This window comes from Montipora foliosa, chromosome 8 (genome assembly GCF_036669935.1).
Source record: "Montipora foliosa isolate CH-2021 chromosome 8, ASM3666993v2, whole genome shotgun sequence".
NCBI lineage: Eukaryota > Metazoa > Cnidaria > Anthozoa > Scleractinia > Acroporidae > Montipora > Montipora foliosa.
In genome coordinates this window covers 49506896-49525749 of record NC_090876.1, presented here as the reverse complement: position 1 = coordinate 49525749, position 18854 = coordinate 49506896, and the positions used below count along the sequence as shown (strand labels likewise).

The window sequence follows — 18854 nt, the reverse complement described above, 5'->3', positions numbered from 1 at the left end:
GATGGGCTTGCAATTACTGACACATTCGAGCTTACTATCAACAACGAAGGAGTCCTTCTTGAAAAACTGCTGGAAACGGCTCCATGGGACACTATGGAAGACGATTGCACCAACACAAGAGGGGCTGAAGATACTTTGGCTCTGGTTTGATGTACTGCAAGAGGCGATCTCCCAGCCACAACTGATTTTCTGATTAACAGATAGCTACTTGTACCAATTATTGATGTTAAGGATACTCCAGGAGATGACAGGTTTACCGATGACACTTCAGGTGATAAGGTTGTACTCTCAACAGTGGATAGCCCGACGCTAACGACAGCAGATGAGGAAGTACTTCTCACCACGCGTCTTTTTGTGGGGAAGTCTGTTGATGAACGGGAAGAGTGTTCAGTAGGTCTTATACGTGATTCTGATTTGGAACCGTTTTCGTGAGGAACAGTGATTGAAGATTTCGTTACGCCTGAATTTGGATCTAAGACTGCTGTTTCTTCCAACGTTGTTTTGAGCATCTGAAAGCCAGTGGTGGATCCTAGCTGCAAGTCTGAGGTTCCACGAACCGTGCTTGGGAAGCCAACGATGAGTATTCCCTTCCATAAAAAGCAAAGCAAGGAACATTGGAAAACCGGCCAGAGCTCTAAAAAGTAAAGTAAAAATTGTATCGGCTTTCCTGATGTTTGCACTTTCTTTTTCCAGTTGATCCTTTTTTTTGGTAAAGAACTGGAACGCGCATTGTATAGGCGCCTTTTGTGGTTAAAGAAGTTAATAAATAATTACTTCATTGACCACTCCCTACGGGGGCTTTTCATGGTTAACGAAACAACAGAACAGAACAACTTTTAAAAATCCCAACTGGCCTGAGGCAAACCTGGGGTCAATTTAATAAAACTTTTACACGTGTAATTTACAATTGTAGCCATTGTTTTAGAGTCTGAGAACAATAGCTACACTTGTAAATTACACGTGTAAAAGTTTTATTTAATTGACCCCAGTTGTCCTTTTACAAGCGCAGCCTAGAGGGTGAGCCAGATATTACCAGGAAAAACTTCAGCTAGTGGTCAGATTGGGTCTGGAGGCCGAGAACTCCGAATTCTAAGTCAAGCGCCCAAACCATGCGGCCACGCCGCCTCCTGCGTCTCAAGTCTCAAGATATGCTATTAAATCAGACTCGAACTGATGACCTCTGTGATACCTGAACAATGCTCTGTGAACGGAGCTGTGTTGCTACACCTGTTTGAAAGCAGGTAAATGACCGCGGCCTCATCCTCACCTCCCGCGAAACCGCGTTGATAGGTATGAAACGTTAGGAAATTACCCTCAAATAGCGGTCATAAGGCTTCCAAATTTTTTAACAGGAAGCTTAAAATTTGGAATAAACAGTTTCATCGTTTAGGGAAGTTCAAGCGAATTTTATGGACCTGGATAAAGCATAGAAAAATCCAGAAGATGGCGCAGCATCACTTTATGGTGTAAAATTACGCCAACAATGATTCAAAAGCATAACATGCGAAGTTGCAAATATAACTAAAATCTAAAATTTAAATAAACAACACGTTAGTATTAATAAACAAAACGATTTGGCGGTTTCAGTTAAGTCTTAAGAAAAAACGCCCTCGTCAGACTTACGATTAATTTAAAGATATTCCTGGAAGTAAAATAAAGTTAAGAGATAGGATTGTGTTGTAAGGAAGGCTACTTTAAGTCGCGCTCAAGAGGAGAGGTGGCCGAATTCAGCAACCAAAAAGATCCTTCGCACAATTTACTTTGTGAAGTAGTATAAACGCTTTATATATCGGCTCCCTTATACAAATTTACTTTTCAAGTCAGTCTCCCATTTTGCCAACAGCTTATATGTGTATGAACGCTTGACTTTTAGACTCCCCTACAAGATGTGAGGATTTCAAACTCTAAGGGTTGGCATGAACACAATGCAAATTCAAACAAACATTAAGAAGTCACGGCTCCTTCGTGGGGAACATAGGCACAGTAGATGACGGTGTTCGTACAAAAGCAAGCAAACACAATGACATAACGAATGCCTATGGTTAGTCCACCGAAAAAGCAATAAAAGTGGCCATATTGTGAATAACAGCTCTTAACTTTCGTGGTACAACTTAACAACCGGCTCAAAATTTTGTAGTGCCGTTTCATCCGAAAGATTTTTTTACTTTCGACGTGTTTGGCATAATTAATACGCGGTGATTTTAACAGGTGGGAGGGAGACAAAACACAATTTTTAACCAAATGCTGGTATCATTAAGAAACTGTAGACTACGTCGTATCGCGTTGATGAAACGAAACGTTGGTTTTCTTACCTCGTTTTGTACATTTCTGCATCCTGGAGGCCCTCATCTTGGCTTTTGAGACTTCACTAAAACGATCAGACCTCCCGGTTGCTCGATAAGTTAAGATTTTCAACAACTTGCAAAAATGTAGGACGCTGTAAACGGTCGCGAAGGGACCCAAAGGTTGTTCCACTCAAAATCCTAACTGGTCGTTTACATCACATTTGTGATATCTATTTGCAGGTTGACCCAGGCAAAGAGCGCAACTATTGCTACTAACAGTGCGGCGCCCAAGCTGCCGATTGCTCTTGCTTCTGGATTTCTCTCTGGATACTAATTGTCGCACTTAATGCGTTGTTCCGAAAAACTGTCGTCTCAGATGAGTCCTGTTTGAACCATTCGGGCAAAAAAAACATAGGATACGAAGTTTCGCAAAGTACGATAACACCAATTCAAACAAACACAAGCACTCAGTTGAGTCGTCTGTGCTGTCTATCGTTTTGACGTCTTGGCAAGCAACATTTCATTAACTGAAACGAACAAAGGTGTAACCTATGCGAGCGGACATTTTGTGTGGGGCGCAAACTCCCATTCATGCGGCCTTTTCAAGTTGAGAAAAAAAGCTAAAAGCCCTTCTCGCTTTAAAAAAATTACAGGGAAAAATTAACCGCAAACTTGGATCGACACGGCAAGCAAGCAAGCAAAACAAACAAATCCATAGAACTGTCAAGACATCATTTTCACAAACACTTTCAGGTGACAGGTGAAAAGCGCTTGTTTAATGATAGACACATTTTGGCGGATTAGTTTCGAAAGTGCTTGGTTGGGTTGCATATAATTAAGTCAGTTAAGTATTATAAAGGACACAAGAAAACTTTCCTTTTTTCACCGGCCAGTTTAACCAGGAAAGGCAATTTTAAGTTTATCAGCTCTTACTTCTAACCGGTCTGAACATGAAAAATAGCATTTTTAGCGTGATAGCCTATCAAAAACACAATCCAAAACTCCTTGGTTTTCGTCCCCAAGAATATAAGCAAAAGCGTCCCAATGATTAGTTACAAGAAGAAGTCGGGATTTTTTTTCCGAAACAAGCTTGCCGCCTGTCCTTAAAGAGCAATAAATCCTTTTATTATTAAAATATTGCAATAGGCAAAGTTTGTTGCCCACACTAATTGCAAATATTGTTTTTTCAATATCTTTACGCAAACCGTCAATTCACACAACAGAGTTGACACGTACTGACAAAATAAAATAACGCAAGGACAGACAAAATTGGAGTTTACACAGCTGAAAGGACAGCTATGGACACAACAATAAAGAAAAAACAGAATCCTTTCATGCCTCGTCGGATTTCGCAAAGCCAAAGTGTAGCTGCAGCCAACTTGGCTGCCGACACCAAGGTTAGATTGGGATATTTGTTTCCTCGCGTAAGGCAGCCTTAGCGCGTGCTTCTCGAAGGAAGCAGTCGTTGCGCGCGTGATGAAGGGAAAGGGACGGCTCTAAGTCTGTCACAAGTGTTCAATTGCAACACTTGGTTACTTTCGCAGTTTTTTTCGCGAAGAAAAAGGGTCTCCATGAATATCATACGCTGTCATTTTATTTCAAACTTACATACATAAATCTCCAAAGACTACTGGTTTATAACAATGTCAAAGAGGGACCCCCAGACGTCAAGTTTTGTGGCCTCTTCACCCTCCCTAGTCTCATTTCTAGCTCACCACAAGTCAATATCCGGACTGCGTAACTGAAGCAGGTCCTCTCACCAAACATGTAAACACGATTGCAGTTTTCAGTTGCGGCCGGGTCTAGCGAGTGCAATTCTCCGCCTAAAATTTCTAGGCGGCCATCTGTACTCCTTTCTCGATTCCTTCTGAAGAAGGTAGCTTGCCCTAAATGGCACTAAATTATTTAATACACCTTGAGAAATGGATCTTGTTAAAAAAGGGAATTCCGAAGATAGTGCTCTCGATGAGCAGCCCCTCAGAACCGAATAGAATAAGGAAAGCATATCAGAGCCAATATAATACTTTTCCTGATTGGATAACGGGAAACGGAGACCCTTCGCGTTTCCTTCGGAGATCCTCCGAAGCCAGCAGCACTGGTTCCCCGGATGGGGTATTTACTTGGTATTGGTGAACTGTCTGAAGCACAAAGATGCATTGGTACCGCCGAAACCAAACGAGTTTGTTAGCGCCGTTCTCGGCTCTGGTGCATTAAGTTGCTGGGATCGTAGTGGCACGTAATTCAAGTCAAACTCTTCTTCTGAATCCACGCCATGCAAGTTCAATGTGGGAGGAACTAAACCCTGTAAGAAAGGACCACGACCATCATCTTTACCATTGACGATCATGATTATCAGACACCGCTTAACAGCGCGTTTGCAAAAACGAGTCTTCTTAAATGCGTTTCACAACGATGTACAAAAATCAAAAGCTAGGGCCGGTTACTCACTGAAAACGGTGAGTAGGTTGTTCATGGTCCAGTATTTTGAGACCGCACCTAAAGCTTACCGTCTTTAACTAAAATGGCTACCAAGGATAACCACTTGAACACGTGGTTTACACTTTCTCCTAAGTTAAACCCTTAAGTGTCTGATCAGGCCGAATTTCAACCACCGAAAGGTGGTCCGATGTACTAATAGCCGAACTAACAGGTCTGCAAAGTTCTTTTGATTTCGGGACTGTATAAACTTTGTTTTGACCCAAAACATTTAAACCAAGCGATCATCACAAATATTGTACCAAAAGCAAACCTGGAAGGTACCAAAGTGGAGTTACGGAACGTACCTCCGCGACGCTTAGGACGGAAAATATGGCTTCCACTGCACCTGCGGCACCAAGCAAATGACCGGTAGCTCCTGAAAACAAATACATTGTAATTCAACGTGTTCTCTTTGGTTCAGTTCAAAAGCTGTGAAGATGACTTAAAACAGTGAATTCGATTCGGCTTATGTAAGGTACAGCGTCTAAACAGGACCTATATAACGGAGCGGTTTCGGGACTTATTTCTCCTGAGTATTCTAAAAACGCAACACCGTAAAAAGTGCGTTTCATGATAATGACAAAGAACCATTTGGCCAACGCCAAGGCAATGAATTTTTGTTAGCATTTGATTTGCTCCATGTTTCAAGTTATTTTGATTTGGAATACTCTGGTCTAAAATAAAGAAGCCATTATTTTCGAGAACGTCATTTCATCTCAAAGTATAAATCGTGTTAGAGAAATGATCAACTCGCTATCTCATGGATCGCTTCCTTGCGAGATAATTTTTACCTTTTGTAGATGATACCTGAACGTTTTTGGCGTGGCTCCCAAGCAATGTTTTTATCGCATTGTTTTCGCCAGCATCTCCTGTTAATCATAAACGTAACAAAGAAAAGAAATTTCCATTTTTTTTAGGTTCTATTTCATTAACTGTCTTTATAAGTAAGGGTTAGACAATGAACGAGAGTATGCTATGTGATGCACAGTTAGAAGGGATTTGAACCACCCTCCGTGATCTAGTCGGATGTTCTAACCACTGCGCGACTGGAGACTCTGGCGAGTAAGGGTGAAATGTGGGTATTGACTAGAACTGCATCAAGCAGCCACACGGTCAAATTTCAGATTACCACGTAAGAGGAAAGGAACTTTATTCAAGTGTCTAGTCTTCTCGCGCTGGAGCACTAATTGGGGACACTGTCAACTGGAATCAACAAATCAAATCAAATCAAATCAAATGTTGGTTTTTGAGGAGAAGGGAAAACCGGAGAACCGGAAGAAAAACTTCTCGGTGCAGGGTAGGGAACCAAGAAATTCAACTCACGTACATTTATGACGCCGAGTCTGGGAATACTATCACCACTGCGCCATCCCTGCACGTATGCCTCATAACTGCATCGCATCGTCACATTACGGCATATCGGCGATAACACCTCGATAACTGCATCACCCAGTCACACTAAGGCATATCAAGGATGTAACCAACCGACCACCGAAGCGAGCAATGTAAGAAATACTACATGAAAAATTTTATGTATCAAATGGAAACTCGGAAAAATGTGAGCCCCAGATGGGATTTGAAGCGGCGACGATTTCTCAAATGTTCAATCTTACCAATGGGCGTAGATGTGGCGTGCGCGTTAATGTAATGGATGTCCTGTGGTACGAGTCTCGCATCCCTAAGAGCATTTTTCATAGCTAAATATGCTCCATACCCTCCCTCCGACGGGGCAGTGATATGAAAAGCGTCACCTGTAACAACAAAAAGAGGAAGCCGTATGATAATCAAAGGCTCCTTTTCACAGCTCTAAGAAGATGGCGCAAGGCATCGTACCGAAACACTCAAAAACTTAATAAAGCACTTTACGAATACAACTGATACCTGAAAGTCCGTATCCAATCATTTCAGCGTAAATCTTGGCACCACGACTAACCGCATGTTCGTATTCCTGTAGAAAAATATTCAAACCAAAGTGTGAAGTGAAAACTCACTTGATGTGCACAAAGATGACTCATGTGGCATAATGCAGACGCTGCCTCAGTAAACTTTCTTTTCGCGTAAGAAAATCACTAACAGTGTTTCCCGCTTTAGATGTTTTTTGACCTGAACGCCTGCCTAAGCAACAGTTGTTTGTTTTTCTTCCTGCATTATGAAATAATTAAATAGCAATTGTCCTGTGTTTGGCACTGGTTAAGCGCTTTCCCGCGTTTGCCAACAGCAATTAGCACCGGACGAACATTTTCCCGCACACTGTCCCTCTTTTCCCTCTCTTGGCCCTGGATGAATATTTTCCGGTGCTTATAAACAACTGGACTAAGTCCTTCTCTTGGCACTGGATAAACACTTTCCCGCGCTCGCAACGTATTGGACAACTTCCCGCACTTTGCACAGGACGAATATTTTCCCGTGGTTATCAACGATTGCTGGTTGAACGGTTTCCCGCGCTTATATAGCATGGGCGATTCATTTTTCCGCTCTTGACACAAGGTGACAAAGTTGGCCAATTTCTGTTCGTAAAATGGCTTATTCTGCCTTCCGGCAGTGCTTGTAAAAATCGCTCCTTCCCCTCGAAGTTCTGCTCAAGTTCTGCGTCATCCTCCAAAGATTTTTCGGCCGTTTTGACTGTAAATATTTTCTAAACTCTGGATGGAAGCTTGGGCCTAGCCCCATATGCCACTAGGATGCACAGGCAAATCACAATACCACTCCATTACATTGCACATATATGTATTAAGTACTCTTCTTTTTTTTTTTTTTACTGCACGGCATCAGTGCTGTTGATTCCCTTCAAATTGAGCTAGAAAAAGCCCCCTTAAATATCTCTCATTCTTCTCGAGATTCTGCTGGCAAAATTTATGCAACTTTACCAAGTGACATTTTGCCATGCGCATGGCTCTGTTTAAGTAATTTACGTAACACCTCACCCACTCCTATTTCTGAACTGATTTTAATTAACATAAGAAATTGCTATCCATCTCCTTACAAGTTTTTGTCAACGTTAATTTACGCTACTCCCAAATAAATTTCATGTCTACTCGAAAACAAGTTCATACCTCTAAAACCAGAATTCCAGCCCCTTCACCTATGACAAATCCTGATCTCTGACTGTCAAAGGGTCGTGATGCTTCTTGGGGATGGTCATTGAATTTTGTGGTCAGCGCACGCATTCTGTGCTCAAGAATAACAAGCACACACAGCAACATTATCTTCGTAATGCTTTTCATTGGTCATTGGTACAAGTGCTCAAATAAAATTCATTCCTTGTGTTTAAGCACAAGATTGATATTCGAATCTCCCTTTGTCGCTGCCTCCTTCATTTTTCCCTTCACATTGATCAGGGCCTGAACAATCGATGAAAATCGATGATCGGACAATCAATCGATCAATCGATGGCAATCGATTACGGTTAATTAATTGGCATCGATTGGCATCGGTCAACCGATGACCAATCGATAATCACACAAAAGTAGCCGCGAACTTCATGTCATCGATTGGCGTTCCTATTGGTAATCGATGAAAATCGATGTTATTTAATTGATAAATCTTGAGTATAGTCTATCCTTGTGGTAGAGTGCTCGATGCGTTGAACTAATCAATAAAAAGTAAGCGAAGTATACTCTTCATTAAAGTCTGTCTGATGATCGCGTTAGCCTGAAACTCAAGAGTCACAGAAAAAGTCTTGTTGATTAGTTCAACCTTCAAATATATCCACACGTAGCGTATTCAAATCGAATTGGCCCGTCCACACGAATCCGAGACGTATCCGGATTCACTCTAGTACTCAGGACTCCTCAAGGAAACAAGGGTAACAGAGCATGCGCCATGAAGCCCTCGGCAGCCATCTTGAGAATTGATTCACGGTAAGGAACTGGGCTCGATCTTGTTACGTAATCCGGATGAAAAAAATATCCGGATTTGGCGTCCACACGGTTCCGGATTCATATCGGATTCAAAAATATCCACCCTGGAGAACGTATTTAAAAAGTTTCGGATTCGCCAGCGAATTCGCCGGATACGTGTGGACGGAAGGCGTAGCCGGAAAGAAAAAGTTGCAGATTCAAACTAAACGATCAGGGACGTGCAAACATCCTGATCCTTCCACTCTGGTGACCGTATTTCGTATTTCCACTCTTCATTGTGTCCATTCTCCACTGTTAGTCACCCTCTGATTTTACTTATTTTTCTCCACATTTCACACTTTCTTCTCCCCCTAAGAGTACCCAGCGAACCCCCACAAAGATGAATACAAACGTTACTTTTATTATTTCACATACTTGCAAAACCCCGCCATAGCAAGCGGCGATATGCACGCTTCAACTCCACCAGCGACCATCACATCGGCATCACCGTAGCGAATCATCCGAAAGGCATCCCCAATAGCATGCGCACCAGCTGCGCACGCAGTGCAGACTGCGTGATTTGGACCCTGAGGAACAAGAAGGAAACGTATCATGACCATGCTAAATCCAGGGATGGCAGAAAACATTTTTTTCACCGGAGGGGATTGAAAGGAAGTACCAGAGGTGGACAAGAGGTGAACAATTTGCCAATGCTTTTTCTGCAATTGCCTTGAGTCATTTCCCTAAAATGGTACTGAATTTATGCTTGAGAGTAAGGGAGGGAGAAGATTAAGGGCCCCACTTCCCTGAATCCACTGTCCCTTACTTGCAATTTAATGCAATTAGGTCAGTTGCACAGGAGCCCATGAGTAAGAGTGTACAGCTCCCAGGGCATTTTTACAGACCGATCTATTTTAAGGCTACCTTATCCGCAAAAGACAAAGGGTTCAGTGATTCTTTGATGTCAAGTTGGTCTCTTGTGATTGGTCATTAGGCTCCTGCGGGAGTCTAACTTATGGGAAGTTCAATCTAAAAAATATTTCAGTCTGTGAAAACGCCGTGACAGGAATATAAGGCTGTTGTTTACCTTCTAGTCACGGGCTTCTGTGCCCGGTTGTTCAAAAGCCGATTAACTTAATCCAGGATTAGAGTAATAGTGCGGTCCGGTATGTCCGAAAAATCGCTCCCGTAGGACTTTTTTTCGCTGCTTTGCACTAATTGTGGGTCGAATAATAAAAATCCGATGGGGTTTAAATTTTCCGACCCCGTCTTCACGTTTCTGGGTACTTCAGGATTTAATTTATGTTAAGTTATGCTAATTAGATGCAACAAAAAAAAAGGTTTGCGAATATCTTTGCTGTAACTCAAGATACATTGTCCAAACTTGAAACAAGGCTTGACCTTGATGAGGTACGTCGTATGACTTAAATTTGTTTAAAAACGTAAGTCAATTTACGTTTGGCTTGACTGGCCGAAATACACACTGCTGTCTCGTTCCAATTAGTGTTGTCCTGGGTTTCTCCTTTCTGACACAAACAGAGAAGAGTGAATGAGCAAGGTAAGCGTAGTTTAAGTTTTATCAGAAGGGAAAAGGTTTTAGAGCTTGTTTCACCATAAAAAGTAAAGCTTTAATAATTGAATAAGAAGAAAATGCAGGGCTCGAATTTGAGAATCAGGCAGCGGCGTTATTTTACGCCTAGCAGGAAAGATCAAAAGGCTCTTTAAATCTAGGACAGTTGAATTACTTGGAGATCCAGAAATCTATCATTTATTAGCGCACGTTCACGCCTAAGGCCTGCTTTAGACGTCGAATTTCACATGCACCGAATCGAATAATTCAATTCGGTTTATGTCAAATGCGACGTGTAAATCAATTCGATGCGACTCAAATGAATACAATGCGGGTTCAGTCGAAGATACGAATAAAGTGTTTCATTTTATCCAGATGTTCACCATTTTCTGCGTTAGCCTTAAGCTTGCCCAAATAATCTCCATTACAAACTTGCCATCGGAAGGAAAAAATTAAACTTTATTTTGCCTATCACTGTTTCCCGCGCTCACGAATTCGATTTTGCACATGTGAAATGCGACGCCTAAATCAAATACCGCATTTTTTAATTTGAGGCGACTCAAATTGGTATTTGATTCGGTGCACGTGAAATTCAACGTTTAAACCAGGCCTAAGTGGAGGAAAAAAACCGCCGTAAAACTCCAAATTCTAGGCGTATTTTCGCAATTTCGAGCCCTGAAAAGAAAGTCGTCAGCTTGAGCAGCACATGAGCGTAAAGACACAAAATTATTTATTTGATTTGTTGTTGTTCAGCATCGGAGAGGTGAAAAGAAATCTGATGTTATTTAAAAGTACTAGTCCTGCTGCTCGACTTGGTTTCCAGGGGTTGTCATGGAAACCTGAATAGCCTGAAGTTTTTGACAGGCAAGGGCGCAAACTACAGAGAGATTGATGTTATTCAGCGAGTCCAAGCAACTGGAATACACAAGTGTCAAGATCTAATTGGATTGCGCCACATCGCCGGATCCGACCGGGGAGGGAAGTTTGTTGGTATCACGAAGAAGACCTGGGTAAAAGCTGACATGGCACTCGATGACGACCATCCCGCGATCGACTGTTTCAGAAAGCTTGGTGATAGTCTTATCTAAAACCAGTTAGCCAACGGAGAATTGCCGACTCAAGTTTAAGACCTAGAGAAAGTAGTCTGCCAAGTGTACTGCAAAGCGGGACCTACCATCCTTCCTGAACTTCGATGGGAGCTTTTTCGATCCAGGAACTTGGAAGGCGAGATGCTGCCTCCAACTCTTGCTTCCTTACTCATCACGCGCGACAAATCCTATATCACCACCTGCCCAGATCTTCCTCCCACTAAAGAGAATGGCTGGAGTGAACACCAAGGAGCATACATTCCAGTTATGTGCCTGTCTCTCCCTGCACCCCAAGCTTTTATTGAGCTTACCAAATGCGGCTGCAAGTCAGACTGCAAAAGGACGCTGTGGCTGTTTCAAGAAGGGGATTCCATGCACTCCTCTTTGTAAATGCTTTGGAAAAAGCTGCACAGATCCATTCACAGATGACACACGAGTTGATAACGAGGAAGAGGATGATGATGCTCTTAGTATATAAAAACCTTAGTCACATTTTACGCACGAACACTTTTAACGGAACTGTACATTAGTAATATACATAACAGATAAAAGACCAATAGCGTCTGCATTGTTGCTATGGGACTAACGAAAGTCAGTGATACTTTTGTATGAGAAAACTGAAAGAGCGCATGCGTTTGCAGTGCGACGCGCCTTACCATGGCCACCTAACAAAGTTTTTACAGATTGTCCGCAAATCGGGATGTGTGAATTTGATTGACAGTCACGCCTCCTTGCAAAGTTCGCACAATTGTCAGTTGAACAACGTTGCATGGGTTGTTGAGTTGGCGTATTTACGTGTGATTGTCAAATGCGAAGTTTGTTAGGTGGCCACGGTAAGGCGCGTTGCACTGTAAAAAAAAAAAAGGAAAATAAAGAAAGTTCTGCATCTAACTGGACGTTGCTCGTAATGGAAATCATTGGTTAGTTGAAGTTTATCAAAAATGCACTGTTTTGCTTAAGAAAAATGAAAGTCCAAGATGGCGGATCCAAGATGGCCGCCACCAAAATAGCAGGTAGTTAATCCTGACGTCATCGCTGGTTTACATGGTAACCAATTTAAGACATACGATGTACGTCATCAAGATCAAGATTCGTGTCAAGTTTGGTCAATGTATCTTGAGCTAATTTTTCTTGAGTTATAGCAAAAATATTTGCAAAACCGTTTTTGCTAGCATAAAGTAAATCCTTAAGTAGCCAGATACATGAAAAGACGGGGTCGGAAAATTTGAACCCTATCGGATTCTTATTATTCGACCCAAAATTAGTGCAAAACAGCGAAAAAGTCAATTTCGGCACGAAAGTCCTACGGGATTACACGCCGTACCGCACTATAAACTTTTTGGTGAAAGTTTCTTTCGCTTATTTTTGTTTTTCAAGATTGACTTATTCTTATGTAAAGTTTTGCCGAATATCAGCGTTGAAAAGCATTTGGAAGCACAGAGATAAACTCCTCGGTTAATTTTTAATCTGGGATTAGCGTTAATCGGCTTTTGAACAACCGGGCCCTCGTTTGCAACACGTTTCTGCATAGGGAGCCCACACAAACAGTGTGTATGTTCGAAATATAAAGAAATGTATGGGAAATATTGAAGAGTCCTAATATAGTAAACTTACATCGAGAAATGACTATGTTAAAGCTCAAAATAACCTCAGTTGTTGTGTATTGTCATTTCTGCGGCTGAAAATGGTGAATTTGAGCGATTTGGTGGGTTTTCCGTTGACAGTTACTACACGTCCTTAGAAGGACGTGTAGTAACTGTGGTTTCTCGAAGTAAGTTTACTATATTAGGACTCTTCAATATTTCCCATACATTTCTTTATATTTCGAACATACAAACAGACACACAGTTTGTGTGGGCTCCCTATGGTTTCTGAGGGATCTTATTCCCTTAGTCATGTCTTAAGGCAAGGCGAGTGTAGAATAGCTCTTCATTGTGCTAATAATGTCTAAGCCTTTAAAATTTTCTTTAATTATATGGCTCTGTCTTACGAGGACTGGGAACTACAAAATTCACGAATTTGATTGGCTAAAATCGATATTGACCGCGGTCTAGATTTTCCCATCTAGACCGGCATCTAGAACGGTAATGTTTCGCGGTGAAAAGATGCAAACCAAAATGTAAAAATATTGAGTATTTTCTTCTACCAATATTTATTTATGGAAGTGCCAAACAGCATGATGACAAAAGAGCGGATGACGAGCAAACTTTGACAGAATTAAGTTCAGCTCATCGCCACTCATCGACGTTCGCAAGCAAAATGTCAGTTAGTACAAACCAGTTACATTAAACGAATTAAATTTTTCTTGTTTGCCATATAATAAACATCTTATTAACCGAGCTTAGTCAGTCTGTATGGGAGAATCTTGACGTCGGTTGTGTGTACAGACCTCACTGCGTTCGGTCTGTACTCACGACCTCGGTCAAGATTCTCCCATACAGACCTCCTGCTCGGTTAATAAGAGCTAAGTAATAAAGAAATCTGTCGCTGTTGTGAGCTTTCAAGTTAGCAAACAAATGTACAGTCATGTACAGACCCAGTTTTATTTGGTCATATTCTAAAATTTGAGCTGCAGGTTGATAAAATCAGTACATTGCTCACTGGAACTGACAATAAAGAAACGTTTGATTGTTTAGTGGATGCTCAGTGGTTTCGTGGTTTGTTAATGCATTATTTTTGCAACGGGGACTTGGGGATATGAAGAGGGTTGGCCACAACAGTCACTATGAAGCCACAAACCTGGAGTCCAAATGTTATGCTAATAAATCCAGCAGGCATATTCAGAAGAACTCTTGGAACATAAAATGCGCTCAATCTTCTGTACCCCTGAAAAAATTAATGCAGAATGATCAGATTGAAAACCTCTCACTGAAATCTTGCACTTTCGTCCACAAATACACCTAATAATATGAACAGCAAATTTTGACAAACACCAGAAAGTGTCTTTTTAAGTCGAAGTGCCAATTACCAGTTTACAAAACAACAAAGTTTGGGTTGTTTTACTGCCATGGTTACCTTGCCTGCCTGCCTGTACTCAAGGAGTAAAATTAGATAGTCGCCTAAAAACGTGACATTTATTGCTTGCATGTCTGGATAAAAATGATCTTAAAGTTACTAAAAGTTAAGGAAATACCTAGTGATGCTTACATCAAACTTAACATGCATCTACATGTAATTAGCTTAAATTTCCGGTCAGAGCAAAACGCAGACTACAGACTGTGCAGACCATGCAGACCAGGGGTAAAATATGGTGTTACCCTCACTAGCATTGAGAGCTAACTGTAAACAGGATAACCTGAATGTTATTTAGGCCCATTTAGGCTATCCAGATTGATTTTCAGGCTAACCGAATTTTCATTAATATTTTTACAGATGCTCTGCACAGTCTGCAGCCTGCATTTTTCAGTGTCCCTTAAATTTCGGCCATATCTCTCATGAAGAGGAATTTGAATCCCTTCAAAGTAAATCAAAGATACCAAAACTAAACTCCTCTGACAGTAAAACATAAAGTTACTAAATTCATATCATAGTGGAATAATTATGAATATTACATGTAGGACTTGCAATGACAATGTACATAACAATAATGTTGTTCTGAAACCCAACTGGAATTCAAACAGTTGGTTATTTCCATAGTATGGTGGAGCTGAATTCAGCCAATCAGGATCACAGCAGTATTTAAACCAAAACGAGTCCCAACCCAATCATTACACCACAAGGGCTCCCTCATTCTGTTTAATCTTGCACCCCTGATTAAATTCTCCATGAAACCAATCATTAAAGTTAATATTCCCTTTGGTTGACATTATTTCTATTTATTTTGAATTCATATTATTTTAATATTTTTATTTATATCAGAATTTGAATTTAATTTTAGCACCAACAACAAATAAACCTAACCTGTTTGTTCAGCACATCTCCAGCCTCTTGAGTATCTCTCACGTCAGTAGTTGCCATGCCGATGGACACACCCTCAAGAGGAAAACTCAAGTTGTTTTAATATCATTTTACTAAATTTATATCACTGGGTATTCACTCTGTATTCTGCTCTTAGTGTGGTTTACCATGATTTTTAAATAGAACTGCCAATCATGTTGAAAACATTACTCAGGCCTTGAAGAATATCATGTGAACTTCAGTTAAACACATTTGGCAGTTTTAGCAATGACAACGGCAACGGCAATGAGAATGCCACAAGTTTGCAAATTTAGTGAGCAAAAGCAATAGCTGTAAATGCACTGCAGGTGCATCTTTTCATTTTTGTCCATTTCTTTGCCATCGTCAGCAAAACAACAACATGAAATGACCAAATTTGAGGTTTTAGGGAGAACGTCAGCGCTTGAGGATAAATTTTTATTTCCCCCCTTAAATTGAGTGCCATTCAAACTAGTTTTGTTCTTGAGGGTTTGCCACTCCTTTGTCATGTTAAAATGCTTGGAATAGTCAAGAAGTGATTACAAAAGCGCAAATTCACATTTAACAAAGATGCTCTCGTTGCAGTTGCCATCGTCATCGCTAAAGCTCCCTATTTACAATGCATCCCTGAAGCAGCCCTCATTGATGAATAAAATCGTCTGAAATCAGACAGAGCAAAATCTGTGAGTCACTTTCACAGGATTAAAAGGGTTAAAGGGGGCATAGTTTTTGTGTGGACCTAGATGTTGTTAACACATTCATCACTGAAGCAGTCCCCATTGAAAAGTAAAATCATCTGATGTTAGAGTAAAATCAGGTGTCTTGAAAACAAAGATGCCTAAGACCCTAAGACTCGAAAACGAAGAAAGTAACCCAAAACCCTCATTTTTGGCTAACCTGTAGGCCTAAAAACCAATTTTAGGCCAAGTTAGGCCTTGGGTTAGCCAAACTGAGGGTTTTGGGTTACTTTCTTCATTTTCGAGTCTTAGGGTTTTAGCGGTCTTAGCGGTCTTTGTTTTCAAGACACCCAGTAAAATCTGTAAGTTCACTCTTAGGATTGAAAGGGTTTAAATGCTTATCACCTCAACACACGTTTTCAGTTTATTTAATCTCCTAAATCGTCCCAAATATATATTTTTAATTTTATTGGCTTTTAAAAGACAGGAAAAGTGGTCATACATGTACTATGATCCATAACTAAGCAATGAAGGGGAATCAATGGTTTCAATACCAGGTTGACGTCACAAATCAATGTGCATTGAGATAGTTCTTCAAAAACAGCAATGCAAGTTAAGGTAATTCCTTAGTATTGCATTGCGCATCCCTACTGCGCACGATTTTTGCGTCATTAGCGCGCGCACATGAGCACGTGCCCATACAAAACGTAAGAGATTTCGGTCAAATTAAACCCGATAGCGAAATCAATGCTCCTTTTCTCTCAAACGAGCACGGTGACCCCCGATTTTTTTTCAGGTATTTGCTAAGAACAGTCTAATAAAGAACATATTTGAAGAAGAAAAAAAGTTTGATAGTAGAACATGAATTTTTTTGGAAAACAGTTCCGTACTGGGTGTATTTTAACCAAGGCGAGGGCTTCAAGCTAACCACGAAACTGTCCCAAAAAGTGCACTATTCCCACAACCAGGGAATCAAAGACGGTGTAAATTACGCAATACTACTTATGTAAATAAGAGAGGCTTTATTTTCAAAATAAAATGTTGTGTCTTTGACGTAACCAAGACTTAATTCTGTATGACAGTGATTCGAATTTTTAACGCGAAAACAGTAAAAATACCCCATTTTAAGAGCCTGCTGACGCGTAAACAAGCACGGTGACCCCACTTTTTTATTGCATTTTTTTAATGTGCATATCATGAATGTTAATTATGCCAAGTTTCCAAAAAGGTTTGATAGTAGAACAATTTCAAGGGAATTGCCTTAATTTGTGAATTCAACCTAGTACCAAACTACCCTGCAAGCAGTTGGTTTCTCCTATGTTTCCCGAAAGAGAAACCACTGCGAGCAACCGTTAGTTTCTTTGAGTGAGCTTCTGTCCAGCGCCAAGGACAAATAAATTAAATTTGAACCGGTAAAACAAGTTAGTAAACTTGTTTTGTCGCTTGCGCCTGCGTTCAGCTACGTAACTGCTGCGTTTGGGCAAGTCTGCTGTGTAGTGATTTCCCGCAAAATAACACGAAGTGATGTCAAATACATCACGTGGGGTGTGACATACCTTGTACTTGCTCGATGGAAAATCAAACGGTTGCTCGCAGTGGTTTCTCTCTCGAGAAGCGAAGGAGAAACAAACTGCTTGCATGGTAGTATCAAACCCATTCTCCTTCATTGATCACTTATTGATCAAAGCATGAACATTCTTCCTGTCTTTCCAAGCAAATAAAAAAGTTAAATTTCAATCAACACAATGTATAAATTTGGGAATACAGTGGAAAATTGAATTGAAAAATGTATTGAGATTATAGGCACTTTAAATTGATATGGCCAAGATGATTCACTAGTCCTGCAATTCAACATTGTATCTAACACAAAATGAAAGCCTGCCCCATGCCTAATACCAAAAGGAAAGTGACACTGGAACGATCTTTGCCTAACTTGAAAATTAACTTTTCCTTTAAGACCAGATGGGTTTGAGAACTTGGTGACAAATAACATGGTTTACATACTGCTCTTTCTCTCTGGTACTGATCTGTAGGTCTCCATTTACAATCTTCAAAGGCTTCATGTGTAGCAACCACACCAAACAGGCTTTCTGTTAGTGCTTCTCTTGTCCTGCAAAGGCAAAGGGACAGCATTCTTCAAATAAGTCAGTGATCTTCCCTCTTCTAACTCGGTTTGGGATGCTGTGGTTTTCACCAACAGCAAGGACCAAAATTCAGGAACTTCAAGAATAATTTATCTCTGATCTGAGAAAATGCTACATTTGTAACAGCTTTCCATGGAAAGAAATAAAAGAGATTTATGCAAAACTTTCTTGTTGCATACCATAGAATATTTGACTTAATAGTATTTTCTTCATTGGTATACAAATTCACCTAAAGGCTTACAGCATCATTTTGGTGGGAAAAACGTGATACATGTACTGTCGTCATTTTATTACGAGGGTTTGCAAAAATGTCATTGTGTCAAAACAAGTCAACAACACAGTAGCAGTTTTAGCATTTTTCGATCAGCAAAAAGGTTCAGTTACCAGCAATAAGAATAATTGAGCAACCTATACCTGGTGCTGCTAACAAAGAGTAGGATTAATCGTCCGGGTTATAAATTTTGTCATCTCATACTTGTTCTCAAATAAGCGGAGCTTTGTACCTCTACTCTGCCTAAATGTATGTGTGCTTTGAACTTGTCTGAACTTGTCTTGTCTCACCAACTTAAGTTCTTTTCGCCAGTGGCTTTCATCGAATTCTCCAGGACTTTCACCTCTAGGAACAAACGCAGCTATTTTTGCTGGAATCTTATTGAAATCTGGGAATATTAAAAGAAAAAAAAAACATATTTAAAAAATTCACCAGGATTCCCATTGTTGTTCAAAGTCTGCACAACTGTATGTATGTATAGAGTAGACTAAGAAAAGACAATCACTAAACAGTGCTTTAAATTAATGTCACTTGTTTTTGCTCCCATTAGTTCATTTTGACCAAAAACATTTCCATAGCAATGTACT

At 40.5% G+C, this 18854-nt stretch overlaps 1 protein-coding gene across 3 annotated transcripts in view; it reads right to left on the bottom strand.

Moving 5' to 3' along the window:
- Positions 1-3861: 3861 nt before the first annotated feature.
- The window catches only part of LOC138013218 (uncharacterized), a 20252-nt gene continuing 5259 nt past the window's right edge, over positions 3862-18854 (bottom strand). For 2 of the 3 annotated variants that reach the window (XM_068860235.1, XM_068860236.1), the window contains exons 2-12: positions 18558-18655; positions 17857-17962; positions 15161-15232; positions 14000-14086; positions 9038-9189; positions 7817-7931; positions 6645-6711; positions 6377-6514; positions 5555-5632; positions 5069-5139; positions 3862-4587 (exon numbers count right to left, since the gene is read on the bottom strand). In XM_068860235.1, coding sequence (XP_068716336.1) covers positions 4402-4587; positions 5069-5139; positions 5555-5632; positions 6377-6514; positions 6645-6711; positions 7817-7931; positions 9038-9189; positions 14000-14086; positions 15161-15232; positions 17857-17962; positions 18558-18589 — 1104 coding nt within the window. In that variant the 5' untranslated portion in view covers positions 18590-18655 and the 3' untranslated portion in view covers positions 3862-4401. Of the gene's footprint in view, positions 4588-5068; positions 5140-5554; positions 5633-6376; positions 6515-6644; positions 6712-7816; positions 7932-9037; positions 9190-13999; positions 14087-15160; positions 15233-17856; positions 17963-18543; positions 18656-18854 lie in introns of all 3 variants that reach the window. The other variant, XM_068860237.1, reaches the window with a different exon arrangement.